This window comes from Orcinus orca, chromosome 6 (assembly GCF_937001465.1).
Source record: "Orcinus orca chromosome 6, mOrcOrc1.1, whole genome shotgun sequence".
Taxonomy (NCBI): Eukaryota; Metazoa; Chordata; class Mammalia; order Artiodactyla; family Delphinidae; genus Orcinus; species Orcinus orca.
Window position 1 is genome coordinate 86,769,795 of NC_064564.1, and position 17,069 is coordinate 86,786,863.

Here is a 17,069-nt window from a genome sequence, read left to right on the forward strand (position 1 = left end):
GGCAGATTTTGTTGTTAGATGTGTTACATAATGACGTGCACAGAAAAATGACACAGTCAAAACATTAATGGTGTTTGGGTTATTTATTATTGGGATTTTGTTTGTTTAGATTTTTTTAAGAAACTTGTATTATGATGTTAGAGAAAATGTATTTAGAAAGTATAATTCAAAATGTTAAATTTTAGACATTCTCAAACAGGACATAGACCTAACTGTTAAGGGCTTACTGTATTTTTTTCTTTTACTATATTTATTATCTTGCCACCATGTAGAGAGATAAGAACAAGGAAATCTATGTGGTATTTGTAAAAAGAAATGGATCATATAGAAGAATTAGGGAAACAATCCCAAAAAATTAAGAATTAAGATTATGCTTAGTTTTATATTTTGAGTATTTGAAATCAGTGATAGTCTTTTATCATCTATTAGTACTCAAAGACATTTGCTTGAATGTCTCACTTGGTATTTGGATGTGAGTGTGCCATCTGTTTAGCGATTCAGGCAAGGGACCAAAAAATTGCTATACTTAAAACATTTTCCTAACTCTCTTACTGTGGGCTATTTTTCAGATGAAGGATTCAGCTTTAACCCATTGAAAATTGAGGTCTTTGTACAGACTCTGCTACACTTAGCAGCCAAGTCATTCAGCCACTCCTTCAGTGCTCTTGCAAAGTAAGTACAACAAGAACACACATGCTGTCTTGAGGGTTCAGGACTTTGTTTGGTGAACACCAATGGCATCCTGATTTTTACCTAAAATTATTGACTGTGACGATCTTAATAACAGTATTATCATATAATTTGATACAATGGGTTTTGGTTTGTGGTAGCTAAAATCCCCATCCTATGGCTCCTGTCAGTCTGTTAGCACAGTTTGCATGTATATATATTCAATAGAATGTACATTTTTTCATATAAACCTTTAGAGAAACAAGTGAAAAACCTGAGTCCATAGGACAGTCATATATACAGTCAAGAAGTTGCCACCTTGGGACTTCCCTGATGGCACAGTGGTTAAGAATCCACCTACCAATGCAGGAGATGCAGGTTCGATCCCTGGTCTGGGAAGATCACATGCCACAGAGCAACTAAGCCCATGTGCCACAACTACTGAGCCTGCAAGCCACAGCTACTGAGCCCACATGCCTAGAGCCCATGTTCCACAACAAGAGAAGCCACCACAATGAGAAGCCCACTCGCTACAACTAGAGAAAGCACACACACAGCAACACAGCCATCCATCCATCCATACATCAATGAATAAATAAATAAATTTATTTATTTAAAAAAAAAATTGCCACCTTGTCTAAGCATCTTCCTAAAAAAAGGTTAGCAGGGCTTCCCTGGTGGCGCAGTGGTTGAGAGTCCGCCTGCCGATGTAGGGGACATGCTCCAGTGCGGGAAGATCCTACATGCCGCGGAGCGGCTGGGCCCATGAGCAATGGCTGCTGAGCTGGAGCCTGTGCTCCGCAACAGGAGAGGCCACAACAGTGAGAGGCCTGCATCACACACACACACACACACACACACACACACACACACACACACACACACACACACACACACACACACACACACACACACACACACACACACACACACACACGTTAGCAGAATTGAGAGCCAGCTACATTTTATGAGCCACCCAAAGGTTGGCATCTAACGACAGAACTTTCTAACTCGTCCTACAGTTCCAAATGAAGAAAGAACATACAGATATTCCTTCAGTTGAGCAGAGAAACTAGACTCCTCACCCCATCTCAACTTCCAAGTCTGTATATGACTTGCAGGATTCTCACAGAAGGCACAGTCAGAATACTACACCTGTGTTAGTTCCTTAGCCCTCATCTATTCTTAGATACACAGTAAACTATAGTCCTAGGCTAATGATAGTATAATTTTCCTAAGATTTTATGACAAATTCCATACAAACTGAAATCCTAATCATACCTTTTATATCCTTAATGGTTAACGTTTGGTTATTTTGCATTTATATATTGCGCTGTAAACTGAGTAGCACTGTAAAGGCTTGTGAAAATATTAAAATGTTTAATAAGTTTGTATGTGGTGTTTTTCCCCCCACTGTCAAAAGGTTTCATGAAGTCTTCAAAACCCTAGCTGAAAGTGATGAAGGAAAATTACATGTTCTAAGAGTCATGTTTGAGGTCTGGCGGAACCATCCACAGGTAAAAACTATTTAAGACATATTGAGGTGCTGATTGTACAGGTATAAAAATAAGGCAGTTAATACCATCGTTTTAGTTTGCAGAACATGAAATTTGACTCTTGCCTATAGAACAGTTTTTAAATCTGTAATTTTAGTGCTATGAAAAAGTAATGATGTTTGAGTTATTCTTTAAAGAGCAATTGTTATGATTTGGTTTGGTATTGTAATATCTCAGCTCATTTTAAGTACTTAATAAGAATGCTTATTTCTTGGAAGGTTCTCCAGTTGGGTAGGAAAGAATAATCTAGTCTAGCCAGTTTCTAAAAAACAAGCTCCAGATTTGTCAAATCTCGATACACTATTATCATACCATGTATTATAAAGAGGCATTAAAATAAATTTCAGAGTTATATTAAGACTTTTGTGATAAAACTACCTTGTATTTCTAAATTTTAAGATTCGATGGAAATTATATATTTTGTATATATCATCTAAAATTTAAAGAAACATTGTTAAGTGTTAATATTCAGAGTTTTTCTTTTTGCTCAATCTTTGTGTTCTTGTATTCTTACAGTAAGTACCAGAGCCAAGCAGAAGGCAAAATAAATCTTAAGACCTAATGGTTAAATTGTTCAGTTCCATAGCCACTGAAAATGAACTTCAGTTTTGCAGCAGGGGGATTATCGTGGCCTACATATAAGTGTGATTTACCCTAATAATTTATTTTCTCTGATTGTAGATGATTGCTGTACTAGTAGATAAGATGATTCGTACACAGATTGTTGACTGTGCTGCAGTAGCAAATTGGATCTTCTCTTCAGAACTATCTCGTGACTTTACTAGGTAATACGGATTATTTTACAAAGTTCCTGTTCTCTAAGAATTAGTTTATATGTGGTCCCTTATACATGAGCTCCAAATTCTGGTCCAAACCAGGTTGATATTAATATAAGGGCCCAATCTGGTAGGATTGGACTTGGCAAAGATTCTTGCACAATGGAAATCCACACAGCCAGTCCGGCTGCAGTGTCTCTTAGGGATATACGTAAGTTGAATTAGGACTCAGCCAATCAGGAAAAATGCTTATAAATGATCCAGACTATTGGGAGGGAAGATCAGGCTGTATGGCAGGGTCTCAACTAGACAATGGGACATGGGCAGGAGTTCCAGCTCCACTGAGGACCTGAAATGCACCCCCGGAACTGGTAGAAATCACAGTCCGTCATAGATTACACATCATGGAGGGACTGAGGAAAGCCTGGTGGGCACCTGAATGCCTCTGGGGAAGGGAGGTCTCACCTGTCATAAAAGTCCTTGATTTAATACACAGAAGATTCATTCTAGACTCATTCCTCCTAAAGGAAAGAGGCTTTTCATTAAGTTTGGTTCTTATACATGATGTTGAGTCCATAGGCTTTATAACTGATCAGGACTGGGACAGCAAGAGCTGACACAAAACAGGAAACAAAGGAAAATTACTTGCAAAGACATAAATATCCATCACAACCTTTATCCTGTTCATTGTATGTTATTGGCAGAGGACACTAGTCTGAGATAAACTGAATCCTTAGGGTGAAAGAATGTGGTCTGAGGTTATCATACCAGCCAAGTAGGTACTCACAAATGAAGGCAACGTCAGACCATTCTCAGATTTGCAAAATCTCAGAAAACTGACAACTCAGGTAGGTGTTAGCCATTATCCTGAATGATTTACATCTGCAACTCTAACTCTGCAAAGCCTTCCCTGACCACCCCTTCCAGAGTTAAAGTACTGTGCTCTTTTATCCTATCTGCTAACATTCTAGACCTTGAGTTTTATGAAATGATTGGTTTATTATCTTCCACTTCAACTGTCATTGTCCAGATCAAAATCTGTAGAAGTACTCTTCTGTGCTGTATATCCTGGGGTTAGGAGACCAAATGTATAGACATACAAGCAGTTAAGAAGCTACTTAAAAAGCACATGCATATTTATGCAACAAACATTTAAAGCACTTATAGGTGATCCTGGTATTTGAGCAAGTAGTTGACATAAATATCTCATTCTTAAAAGCCTAGCAGTCGATAGCTATTATCAACTAATGAGATTCTTAAATGTGTCAAGAGAATTGGCTGAGTTTGTGCTAAATATCAACAGTATAAACCATGCAAATGAGCCTCAGATTGTTTCCATTTCAAGCTGCAATACTTAGTGTTTACATTTAGAAGAGAGAAAATGTATTTTTGTTCCTAACCTGTTTTTTCTGGTTTGCCATTTCATTGAATATATACACATACCTTCTATGTGTGTCTAGTAGGGGATGGAAATAAGAAAAATGACAAGGACCCAATATTGCCTTCAGGAAGCTCACCTGAGTAATGGGTGGAGCTAGATGTTTGCACAGTTGACAATACAAGAAAAATCATAATGTTGCTGGAGAGATATGCCTTATTCTGTCTGCCTAAAGAACAGAAGGCTAGGGCTTCCCTGGTGGCGCAGTGGTTGAGAGTCCGCCTGCCGATGCAGGGGACACGGGTTCGTGCCCCGGTCCGGGAAGATCCCACATGCCGTGGAGCGGCTGGGCCCATGAGCCATGGCCGCTGAGCCTGTGCTCCGCAACAGGGAGAGGCCACAACAGTAAGAGGCCCGCGTACCGCAAAAAAAAAAAAAAAAAAACAGAAGGCTATATAAAACCTCAAGAATGAGTAGGTTATAAAAGTTGAGAGGTCTTATTTTCTATGAGTAGAGTTTAACATATAGTAATCAAATGCCTTATTACTTTAAGATTGTTTGTTTGGGAAATCTTGCACTCCACAATTCGTAAGATGAACAAACACGTTCTTAAGATCCAGAAGGAGCTAGAAGAGGCTAAAGAAAAACTCGCAAGGCAACATAAACGGGTAAGTCTTGTGTTGATTGTAAATGGTCAAAGAAAATATACCAGAAACTTTTGCGAATATTCATTACCTTGATGGGAACTTATTTTCTCGAGACCAAATCATGCAGAGCTGTTTGTAGAAGTGGAGGAAGGGACGGACCTGGGGTCTGCTGTTCTCTCGTTCTGCACGGTGAACCTGTTTAGGAAGCCACAAACCTCACTTCTCCATAGTTCACCATCTCTGGATCAGTTTCATGTTTGCCTTCCCAAAAAGGGAGGAGAAGGAAGGAGGACACTTGTGTTTCTATAAGAGTTTCTGATGCAAGAGGGGAAGAGGGAGAAGATTGTCTGTGTTCACCACTCCCCCGGTAAGGTTGGGGGTAGTGGGGGGGGGGGTCACTCCCAGGCCTATAAGATACTTCTCATACTTCTCATATTAATAAGAAGTTAAGTATTTTAGCTATTTGGCAGAAACAGTGAGTTGGCTGTATCCTGTGATTTAGCAAACAGTGCTGGTATTGTTCATGACAGAATTTTCCAGTTATGCACATTTATCAGAGTAGAGGGTAGAAGCAAGTTTAATGATTTATATGAACTAGAGCAGGTTCGAGTGCTAGTCTCCATCTAGACATTCATATATACCTGAGTATATGTAAACACACAGATCTAAAATACTGTAAGGTAAATGGTATCATCCCCATTTTATACATGTACAAACTCCAGAGACTTCACACCACTCTGGTCTCTAGATATGTGGTGTCCAATATGGTGACCACCAGCCACATGTAACTAGTTATAAGCTAATTAAATCTGAATACAATTTAAAAGTCAGTTCTTCAGTCACACCACGTTTCAAGTGCTCAGGTGTCATGCGTGGCTGGTGGCTATTGTGAGGGCAGCGCAGATCTACGGTGATGAAAGTGTTGTGATGAGAGGCTCCCAAGACCCTAACCCTGTATTTCCCCTAGGAGCAGCAGTTCAGTGTTCACAAACTCAGGATTCCCAGCAATTTCATAAAACAGACTATGGTGAATAACAAAAATCAGCTGTATATTTTCCTTGGAGCTCAAAGCTGTTTTCATTTTGAATGGAGGAAAAATGTGACACGTATTTCCTCCTTGAGTGGGCTGTCTTATAAAAGGCATAACTTACTTCTGCTTTATAGCAAATCTACCACGATTGCCCAAGTGCCACTGAATTTCCCTGGCCTAGATAAGAGGTACTCATAGGACTTGGGACATTTTGCCTGTATGTTTGGGACACTGGAGTACTTTTACTATAGAATACAAGTCTTCAAATAGCATTTGACCAGACATAATAAAAATCCTTAGATTTGCTTGATGTGATTTAATACACTGCAATCCTAAATGGTGTTTTCCCTTTGTTCCTTTGCATTCGGTAGCGAAGTGATGATGATGACAGAAGCAGTGACAGGAAAGATGGGGCTCTTGAGGAACAAATAGAAAGACTGCAGGAGAAAGTGGAATCTGCTCAGAGTGAACAAAAGAATCTCTTCCTTGTCATATTTCAGGTATCTTGGCTTGGGACACTGATATGTTCAAAGAAACAGTACATTTCTTTAGTTTTAAAAAATGTTTTTATCACAGAAGTAATACATATTCATTTATAAGATCTTAAATATATAAAAGTTTCTAAGGGAAAAATAAAAGTAATTCTGTTATTTACATAATGAGCATTCTTGCATGAGCATTTCTCCTTGCTTTAAAAAAAATGGATACTACTGTTAAATACCTCTTTCATATTTAATTATTCCCAATTGTTGATCTATTTATTGATTGTTTTCCTTCCTGAAGATTTTTGTGTATACACTCCTGTTAACATTTCTGATTATGTCCTTAGAACAGGTTCTAAGAAAAATTACTAGCATAAGTTAATCTAGACATTAAAGGTCTTCGGGTATTGCCGAAAACGATGCACTAACTCATTATCACTGCTTTTCTACACTGACAGTATTTATTGAATTATGAAAGTTATGAATACACACCACAAAGGGTGAAACAAGCAATACCTTTGAGGTCTCTTGGTCAAAAATTTGATTGTTTCCGAAATATAAGAATTTTTTCTGACACCTCTGGAACTTTGTACCCCATTTCCAGCGTTTTATCATGATCCTGACTGAGCACTTGGTACGATGTGAAACTGACGGGACCAGTGTATTAACACCGTGGTATAAGAACTGTATAGAGAGGCTCCAGCAGATCTTCCTACAGGTTTGTGGAAAACTGATTATATAATAAACATCATTATTCCCAGCCACAGGGATTTTCCATTTCAAAAAGTCATCAAATCTGTCAGGAGGTTATGTAGTACCTGTAAGCCCCTTAGTGTCCATTTGTTCCTACTGCTGCTCATCACAATATTTAGGCTTAAATTGGCTCTGTATCATTCAGACTCCTAATTGCCATTCTCTTTGGAGAGCCTAGCTGTAATACAACATATAGAGAAAAAAATGCTAAGGGAAGAGTAATCAGATTTTAAGAATCTCTGTAAATTCAATGTGCAGATGATAACCTTGTTTCTGGACGCACTATTTAAGTTCTCTGAGGTCCTTATAGAAAGCAAAATGCAACACCTACTCTCTGCTAGATTTAAAGATCTGTAAGGGAAAAAAAAGAAAAGAAAAAAGATCTATAAGAGAGTGAAACTAATCCTTTGTATCTTCAGATACTAACACCCCAAATCCTCATTTGTTTGTTCTAGAAAAGAGTGATTAAAGCAGAAGGCATAAAAGGGGGGGGGGGAGTGCTTTAAGGCTCCAAACAAAAATTTATTCTAGATTTTTTAGTTACTGTCAAATTAAAAAGCTTTAACAGCCCCTAGTTAGTCCTATAGGAATCTGAGTATATTAAAGTTTATATTTGTACACATAGAAGAAACTATTTTCTGACATTTTTTTTCCCAGTTAGGCTCAACAAGTCACTGATTTTCAGTAAGACAGATGACCTCTTTATTTTTAAAAGATTAATTTAAAAAAATGAGGTTTTCCTATTTTGTGGAATACTTCACAGATCACTGGCTAATATCACTGGCTAATTCTCTCAATATTTTTTTCTTTTGCAAAGAGATACGTTAAAGCCCTAACCAAAAAAAGGAAATGATTCCAAATTTTTATGTTTCAGGGACCATGGTTAAAACCATGGTTACTTAGTAACAGTGCTATTCTTATTTGTAATGTATACCACCTCCCCCTCAACACCCGCCTTTTTTTTTTTAAATCTTCCTAGATCAGTCCCTGTCCTGACAGCTTTTAAAAAGTCATACTGTATTTTGTCCTGATTAGGGAAGAGACGCATCTGAACCTCATCTAGAATAGTAGCAAGTGCTGCTGCCACTGCCTTGAAGTAAATTGCATTTACACAGAAGCAGGCCAGAACTGGATTTTTTAAATTATTGAACATCGTTTTGTTTTGTTTTGGAACTCGTTTACTCCTACATTTTCTTAATGTTGAGGCTTTTCAGGGGCCTATTATTCCTACCAGCAAAACCACTTTTTTTTTTCCTGTTCTTTCCCATCATTCCAGTGTGGATGGGCCTCTGAGGAAAATGTTCTGCAAGATTGCTTATGTGCGTTTTCTCCTGACCTAAACACTTATCCCCTTTTCTGTGTCCACAGCATCACCAAATAATCCAGCAGTATATGGTGACCCTGGAGAACCTGCTCTTCACTGCTGAATTAGACCCTCATATCCTGGCTGTGTTCCAGCAGTTCTGTGCCCTGCAGGCCTAAGGGTCATTTTTTTTTTCCCCCTCCTGTCAAGATTTTTTTAAGATCTCAAAATAATGTCTTATTTTTGATGGTTTGAATGCTTGCTTTCTTGTAGCATCCTTTCTTGAAGCAGAGGGGGAAGACAGGACAGTGAAGAATATGGTATTGATTACCTTTAACTGCCCCCTAAAAAGCAGATATTCCCTAATGACAATAATGTGACAATGGCCATAGGATGGATGTATTATATATGTGACAGATACAACTTTTCTCTGATATTTTTTCTCCTTAAGGCACAAAAGATAACTGATGTGAGGTATGTGCAACACTAGAGGTCAAGCTTACAAAGTAGTATATAGAACTGATGGGTTTATTATCAAGTAGCATAGCTTTTCACAGCTCATGGGTAACCTAACATGGCTGAAATAAAACTGAAAATATGTTTTTTAAACCTTGGTATTTCATGATTTATCATCTCAGTCTACTTTAAAATTAGTGGTTTCTTACTAAAAGTGAGGTTTCTTACCTCCATCTGAAATTTTCTCTTCAAAGTATTTTTCATTACTGTAGCATTTTAAGACACTACTGTTATTAAAAGATGTTACTAGAGTAGAAGTTCCCAAATTCATCTGAACATAAATCACCTGGGGCTCTTCTAAAGTTTTTTTTTTTTTTTTTTAATTAAACCACACTCTCTGGGGGTGGAACACAGACATTGGTAGTTCTTAAAGCTCCCGGGTAATTCCAATGTGCAGATAAGTTTTGAACTATCATCATCTTAGAACATCTGGTCATTTCCTCAAATCTGAGACATCTGTTAGGTCATACAGTGAATTACATGCTAAAGTGGGATTTAGAAGTAGCTAGATTGGCTAAAACTATACTTGGCATTAGATGTAGGTTTGGATTTTATTTCTATGGAGTCTGGGTGGGCCAAGTAATTACTAATTCCAGAGCCTGTTTCCTATATGGTGTTGAGGCTTAATTAAGATGGTAAAAGTACACTGTTAATTAAGTAACACACAAGGGATTATCTGACATTCCAAATCCTAGCATTTTTAGACTTTTTTCATTAAATCTTCAGAAAAATTTACCAGTAATCTCACAACTGTAAGTATCTTTGTGCATTTGTACAATCTTTTTTTTAGCTCAGTACATCATAAGTTTATGATGCATTAGGTATTTTCCATATTAATATATGGGGTCTCTTTGGTTTATCATAACATTTAGTGGCTACAGAATATAGTCTACTCAATAGATGGAAATTCCTAGGATTTTTAAATACCGTACCATTTAACAAATAGTCACAGGATTAAGGTTGCATGGCAAGTTACTGGCAGAAAGGGAACTAAAACCCAGGTTCTTTGCTAAATGTTCTTTTGTTTACACTGTTCCTCCTTCCCACAAACTACATAATTAGAAAAAGCTCCTATCCTCAAGAAGCTAAAGGATAACCATTTAAGGCTTTGGTTAACTTTGATCCTAAACTGCTTTGTAATCGTTTCATAATGTATTGCAAAGTTTGGCTAGTTATACTTACTTGATCCAAATCCTAGAGGAATTTCTAGGTTTTCACCTCCTTTCTCTTGGACCGTCTCTTCATGTGTAATGGTTGCTTTTAACAGTTGCTCACTGATGTAACCCTGCTCTGACCCAGTCTGGCAGCTAGGTATATGAAAAAACTGAAACAGAGACTGAGTTTTGAAGAAATAAAGGTACAAGAGCAAACTTTCAACAGTTGCTCTCCCCACTAATGAAGCTCACACAGACAAAAGAATGGCATGTCACTGTAACTGTACGTCGTACCTTGCAATAAATCAATATTCTATTAAACTGTGCTGATGCCATTTAACATGCTTTTGTCAAAGTGAACATATACTTTTCCTTAACTCTCAATCTCCCAGGAATTATTCAGAAAGCAGTTCATATGAAGTTTGTTTGCTTTTTCTGGAAAGTATTTAGCAGTGATTTGTATTAACTTACTAATCTACAATTATACCTGAAAATGAAAGATGAGGACAGAACTTGGCAACCAAAAGCAGATCTGGCTGTCAATGTTAACTGGATACCAGGATTGTCCTAAATTGATGAAGGTGAAGAGTGACTAGAAGCCCACCTCAACTGGACAAGTCTATTAACTACACTGGTCCTGATGATATGATGTGCTCATTAACAACTGGCTGTTACGTGCCAGATGCTATAGATTCACCGTATTTAATCGTCATGAGAGTCCTTACATTATTATACCCATCTGATAGATAAAAACAGGCCCACGGAGTAACTTACCCAAGGTCCACAGGTAGTAAGGGGAATCTGAAACTATGTCCATGTGGTAGTTTTAGGGCTTCTTGTCTCCCAGTAGTAATGCTGTTGTCAGCAGCCTGAACCCCTAGTTACTTGCTGGGAAGGTGTATTTTTTTTCCCCAAGAAGTTCTTGCCGCCCATTTGGAATCGCTTTTTAGTGAGCTGTAATATTCAGCATAACACATTAAAAAAAATCAACACTCGATAAATATATTAAACATTTCTGTATTGAATACTTATATAGAGAACAATTAGTAATTATAGTCTCAAGTCTTTGGATTTGACTTGTTTTGACTTTTGCCCTTCTTCAAGCATAATCTCCAAGAGCTGATCTAGAGAGAGAAATGAAAATGTACAAAAACTTCCTATTTATTTGTAGCAGTAGGATAAAAAGTCCTGTCAAAGAACTTGAAAATACCTAGTTTATCATAACTTGTATTTGTTTTTATCAGGAAAAGAATGCATAGACCCTGTAATCAAGCACTCGGGATCAAATGCTCTTACTAGATATAACTACCTTGTAATCCTTTTGACAAGATAGAGGAATATTTGACTACCTAAACTTGATCAAGATGTCTGGGGTGATGTCAGGTTGTAGGTTACCCCTCCTTTAGAAGTGTTAAAACAAGCACAGCAAGCTGTCTTCCCTCCCAGGATTAAATGAGAATACCTCTAAGGCACTTAGCATAGTGTCTGCATGGCAGGTGGTAAATGCTCAGTAAATGTTAACAAGTTATGATAAACTTATCACTACCTTTGATCAACAAACAATATAGCTGTTTTTCCATTTTAATCCAGATTTGAAAAGGGCTATCTGGAAACTAATATTAAGATCTATAGTAGTAAACCCTAAGGGTACAGAAAACTTGTCCCAGCAATAGCTCCCTGCTCCCTGACTTGCAGACAGTTGTAGTCTAGAAGACCTGGCCCAGCCTCTGGGGTGCAGTGGTCTACCACCATCCCTGCTGTTTCTTGGGGTAAGAATCCAGTTCAGCCAGTTTTTGCCTTTACTACTAAAAGCTCTTCCTCCTACCCCAATCTAGGGTTTGTCCTGGTTGCTTCTCAGTTTTAGCTCTAACCTAACATTTTTGAACCTATCACTCAGCTCCCATCCCTATTGTAGAAAAAATGGTCACAGACCCAATATTTTGCCCACAACCAGACCTGCTGGACCTTAACTGAAACTTGTTCTTAAGCCATAACATAAATAATTATTTAAGCATTATTTATACAAGTGTTTCATTCATCTATGAAGACTTTACGTTTTGATGAATTTTGAACAAGACCAATCTAAATTTCCACACTATAAAACATATCACTTAACTAAAAATCACATTTTCTCGTATGTCAGTTCATGGCCACACACAGTACAAGTCTTCCGGTACACGTCATCCTCTAGGTTTTCTTCTGGTCCATACTCATGTTGATGAGCAACTGTCTCCTTTTTCCATAGACTGCTTCTTACTGCTCGCCGTAATTCTAAGAGAAAAAAGCCAGTTTTTCAGTGGTGCTATTTCAGCTGTGTGTGTTTAAACCAAATGTGGTTTACACCTTAATTTTATAACAAATCAAAACTGCTGATACAGATTTGGCAAGCTTACTTATCTCACTCACTGGTTTGGCCTGTGAAATCATTCATGTGATTGTTGGAGTTAGTGTGAAACAGGAGATTCAGAATTGAGGTATATGGACTAGAGGGACCGCAAAAAACTAGATTCAGAAGACAAGCGAAAGAACAGGGTTTGTTCGAGCTGGCTACAGAAAACAAGATGCCACAGCAGGAAAGGGCAATCAGCTGGGATGACTGAGGATAAAGAGCATTTTAAATTCCTTGTAAGTCAGGAGCTACTTCTCTAAGAGGCAAGTCAAACTTTGCTTGCAAGAAAACTAGAAAGCCAAGAACTCCGCCACTAGTTCATGGCTGATGTTAGAAAAGCTGCTCATGCAACTGACCTTATGTCTATTATTATTTATCCTATAAAATGAGAGCAATAGTTTAGGACATAAATTGCTAGTAATCATGCAAAGTACAACATAAATGAAAGAATCACTGACTATTAAGACCCGGAAAGAACCATGGAGTTATTTTACTTCATTTTACTTTGCAGGTAAGGAAATTGAGCAAAGATAGCATGGGAACCCAGGTCATTTATTCCAATGTTTAGAACTTTTCTCGCTACATCACGTTAAGATGTCATTTTCACAAAGAAAAGTTACGTTGGATGCTCTGAAAAGCGACTAGGACATTATAAAGTTCACACTGCATGTTACCTGAAGAAACCAAATGCTTTGTGTTAATCAGAAATTAACAAGCTAATAACATCTCAGTTTCTAGTTTAATGAATAAAAAGCAACATGAGTTGTTTTCATTTTTCTATTCTGACCAATGGTCCATCAAGCCCTGCACTTTTGATAGCAGCACTACCTAAGGGAGGGTATGATCATTATCTTCTATAATCTCAACCTTAAAAATCAAAGTACACCAAGTAATCACACAACATTTTGTTTAATCCATTTTACTATGATAAGTACTATCAAAATAATACTTGAATCTTTGTATTTTCAGCCTTTAATTGTACCATGAGGATAAGCAAGCAAATAGGGCTATGTATCAGGCACTGTTCTAAGCACTTTATTTATAAACATTTAATCCTCACAACACTTTGCAATAAGTACAACTATCAACCCAGTTTTACAGATGAGAAAACTAAGGCTCAGAGAAGTTACATAAGTTGTGCCTAAGATCAGGCAGAGGCACAGTCTAGCTCAGGCCATGTTCTTAACCACTAAGCTGTGATGCCTTTTCATACACCTCCAACATGAAAAGCACTTTATCTGAGACATTTTCAAGCTTCAATGTATATACCTCTAGACAGTTTCCAAACTAGGGAGAAAATCATGTTCATCCAAACTCTAACCTTTATTCCTATATCCTCTCATATTCTGAAGAACCCTAGTTTTTCTAAACATATCTGGAATGCCCTTTATCCTTTTATTTTTCTACCTTGGGATATTTTTAAAATAAAAAATAAATGATATGCTGACCAGAACTGCACAGATGCCTCATGGTTTCAGATACTGACAGGAAGATGTCTCCTGTCCAAGTTCCAATACCTACTTTTCAACTTTGCTCTGATGTAAGGTATCCTGGCCACTTTCCCTTTACTACCCCACGAGGAAAATCTCTCAAAATCTGACTGCATCCCAGTCGCTAAGCTAACTGCCCAGTTTGTGCATTATGTGAACTTAGGAAGAGAGATAAGAAAATTTTCTTAACACTAAAAGAATACTTAACAAAAATCCAGCTTACTAGCCATAACTGTCACAACTGAACATAAGGTTTTATACTGACTTTATGGCTTTTCTTCCCATCCTTCAGCTAATCTATCAAGATCTATAATGACAATAAAGCCACATCTTTAGTATTTACTAGACATTCCTGGAAAAACTTGTGCTAGGAGGCACTAAAACAAAACAAAACAAAACAAAACTGGTATATCTGTCATTTTCTTGCCCTTCTTTCCCCACACGACCGATCTAGTCTTAAAAGCCATGAGGTGGAGCAAGTGGGCATGGGGGTGGGGGGGAGCCCAAGATAGATAAGGAGGGTCTCCTAGAGAGGAGGCAGCAACAGTGAAGGGAAATTAGGTACATTCAGGGGCACTAATCAAATAACTATATATTATAATGGATAATGGAAATCAGGTTTCTCACTGTCAAAGAAGGAAATTACAAATAAGGAAAGGAAGAAAACCAGAATAAACCCTAAAATTTTGGATTAGAACTTGGTATAGTGTAAACTCAAGGATTTAATTATGTATTAGATATACACGTGTTTTAAGCTAGAAAGAAGTGGTCAAAGATTGATGAAGACATGTCAAAAGGACACAAGACCTAGCCTGAAGATACTCCTATGGGCCCAAATCTGAAACAATTTGAGCACCAAAATAATTGAGGACTGAAATGAACCAAAAGCCACTGAGAAGAATAGGAATTAATGAATCCATACCAGTAATAAACAAATGGGGGAATGATGCTATAGAATGTCGATTTCCAACTGGTTAAATGTGGAGTGAGCGCTGAAGGTAGAAAACAATTTTTGCAACCATCATCCTAAATACTGATTCAGGCAAGAACCATCCACGGATGAATGTTAAATTTAGGGTGAAGCGTTGAGGAGAAGCAGGACATTTACGTGGTCTTACAGGGGTTTTTTTGCTTATCAAAAATAAATATTAACATCACCATTGAGGGCCGATGGATATCACATGCCTCCGGATGTGATGCCCTAGAAAAGTCACTTCATTTATGTTCTATCCAACCTGAAATGAATAACCCGAATCTAACCACCAGGAAACATCAGAAAAACCTCAAATGAAAAACATATTACTGCAAAAAAGGTAGGCAGGGGAAGAGAAAAGACTTCTTCAAAAATGTCAGTGTCGTAAACGATAAAGGCTGTGGAAATATTCCAGAATAAAGTAGTTTAGGAAGACTTGGTACCTAAAGCCAATACCTGATCCTAGACTGGATTCTGTACTAGAATAAAAAAACTACACAGGACATGATTGGGTCAACTAACGGAATATGGATGACAGATTAGATAAAAATATCAGTAGTATACTTCTGTAAGAGAATATTCCTATTCTTAGGAAATATACACTGTAGTATTTAAGGGTAAAAAAAGGGTGGCAATGTAAACAACCTACTCTTAAATGGCTCAGAAATAAACGTATGTGTAGAGAGAATGCAAATGACATAAAGTTGTTAATAGGTAAATCTGGGTGAAGAATCTGGGTGTCCCTTGTACCATTCTTATCCTTGCAATTTTATGTAAGTTTGAAATTATTTCCAAATAAAAACATTTTTAAAAGACAGTAGCTAGATTGAACGGCCTTCCAATGGCCAAATTTGGGCATCAAAATGAATAATCAGGAATGGACAGACTGTAACAGTTACTTGAGAATAAGAATCCATGAATCCAACTAGTACTAAAAAAAAAGCTCTTCTTTCCAAAAGAAGCCAAATAGTAATTGTAGAAATAACAGAAAAAGAAAGTCACCATTTATATCCACCCTAATAATAACTGACTCAGGCAAGATTCAACCTGGGTGCTAAAACCACTGAGTGAAACTTAAGGAATGAGATGTTCACATAGTGTCAGTCACCCCATAGATTTCTTATTAATTACAAAGGGGAAAGGGTACCTTTACAATGGAGAAATCTGGCAGACACTACCTTACCTAAGCGATACCATGTGTCTCCTGAGGTAACCGATCAGAATCTAATTGTGAGAAAACTGCTAATAAACCAAAGCGACTATGGATATGCATCATCCTTGACTGGCCCCCGGATCCAACAACTAAAAAGCTATAAAGGGACATTGGAACAACTGGAGAAAGACAAATAATATAGATTATATACTAGGTAAAAGCATTATATTAATGTTGTTTATTGAGTGTGACTATTTTTTGGTTAGCAGAAACATGTCCTTATTTATAGTAGATAAATGCTTAAGTATTAATAAGAATCACAATGTCTGCAAGTAACTCTTAAATGGTTCAGCAAAATATGTGTGTGTGAATGAGGGAGAAAAAAGCAAATGTGGCAAAATGTCAACATCTGGTGAAATAAAAAATTTGTTTAAATAAGGATCAGAAAGTTTTTCACATTACTTCATTTAAGCAACTTAAAACTTTGGAAAGTAGAGGTCAACTACCTACTGCTGAGAATGAGAAGAAAAGGTGGAAAGATCAGAGACTTTAGAAGAGCGAGAAAAGGTCTGCTAGGCCTTGGGAAAACTAAGGAAACCTTGGGAGTGGAGCGGGGACATACCAAGCAGCCCTGAAAGCCTAACCGAGGCTGGAGAACAGGACAGCGGTTACCGCGTTCCAACCTCCTGGCCCCACTGGCCTAGGATTTCACAACACAAAAAGCTGTAGACTACTTCTCTGGGAAGGTTATAGAACTGTTCGTGATAACCATCAGTCTTGCTACTGATTATCTTCAGGGA

The 17,069-nt window shown here is 37.6% G+C and overlaps 2 protein-coding genes and 1 long non-coding RNA gene across 7 annotated transcripts in view; 1 reads left to right on the top strand and 2 right to left on the bottom strand.

Annotated features, from left to right (window-relative positions):
- NCBP1 (nuclear cap binding protein subunit 1) overlaps window positions 1-9,203 on the top strand; it is a 44,906-nt gene extending 35,703 nt beyond the window's left edge. For 2 of the 3 annotated variants that reach the window (XM_033431162.2, XM_033431165.2), the window contains 7 exons: window positions 570-672; window positions 2,093-2,186; window positions 2,907-3,010; window positions 4,933-5,047; window positions 6,428-6,556; window positions 7,143-7,256; window positions 8,660-9,203. In XM_033431162.2, coding sequence (XP_033287053.1) covers window positions 570-672; window positions 2,093-2,186; window positions 2,907-3,010; window positions 4,933-5,047; window positions 6,428-6,556; window positions 7,143-7,256; window positions 8,660-8,773 — 773 coding nt within the window. In that variant the 3' untranslated portion in view covers window positions 8,774-9,203. Of the gene's footprint in view, window positions 1-569; window positions 673-2,092; window positions 2,187-2,906; window positions 3,011-4,932; window positions 5,048-5,139; window positions 5,277-6,427; window positions 6,557-7,142; window positions 7,257-8,659 lie in introns of those variants that run through there. The other variant, XM_049711135.1, reaches the window with a different exon arrangement.
- Window positions 1-17,069, bottom strand: part of LOC125964736 (uncharacterized) — a 169,158-nt gene that overhangs the window by 75,473 nt on the left and 76,616 nt on the right. The window lies entirely within an intron of this gene.
- XPA (XPA, DNA damage recognition and repair factor) overlaps window positions 6,600-17,069 on the bottom strand; it is a 41,526-nt gene continuing 31,056 nt past the window's right edge. The window contains exons 7-8 of one of the 3 annotated variants that reach the window (XR_007477980.1): window positions 11,039-12,535; window positions 6,600-7,469 (exon numbers count right to left, since the gene is read on the bottom strand). Coding sequence is in view for 1 of the 3 variants with exons in the window: in XM_004271466.4 (XP_004271514.1) it covers window positions 12,387-12,535 (149 nt within the window). In the remaining 2 variants the exon portion in view is untranslated. Of the gene's footprint in view, window positions 7,470-10,292; window positions 12,536-17,069 lie in introns of those variants that run through there. The other 2 variants (XR_007477979.1, XM_004271466.4) reach the window with 2 other exon arrangements.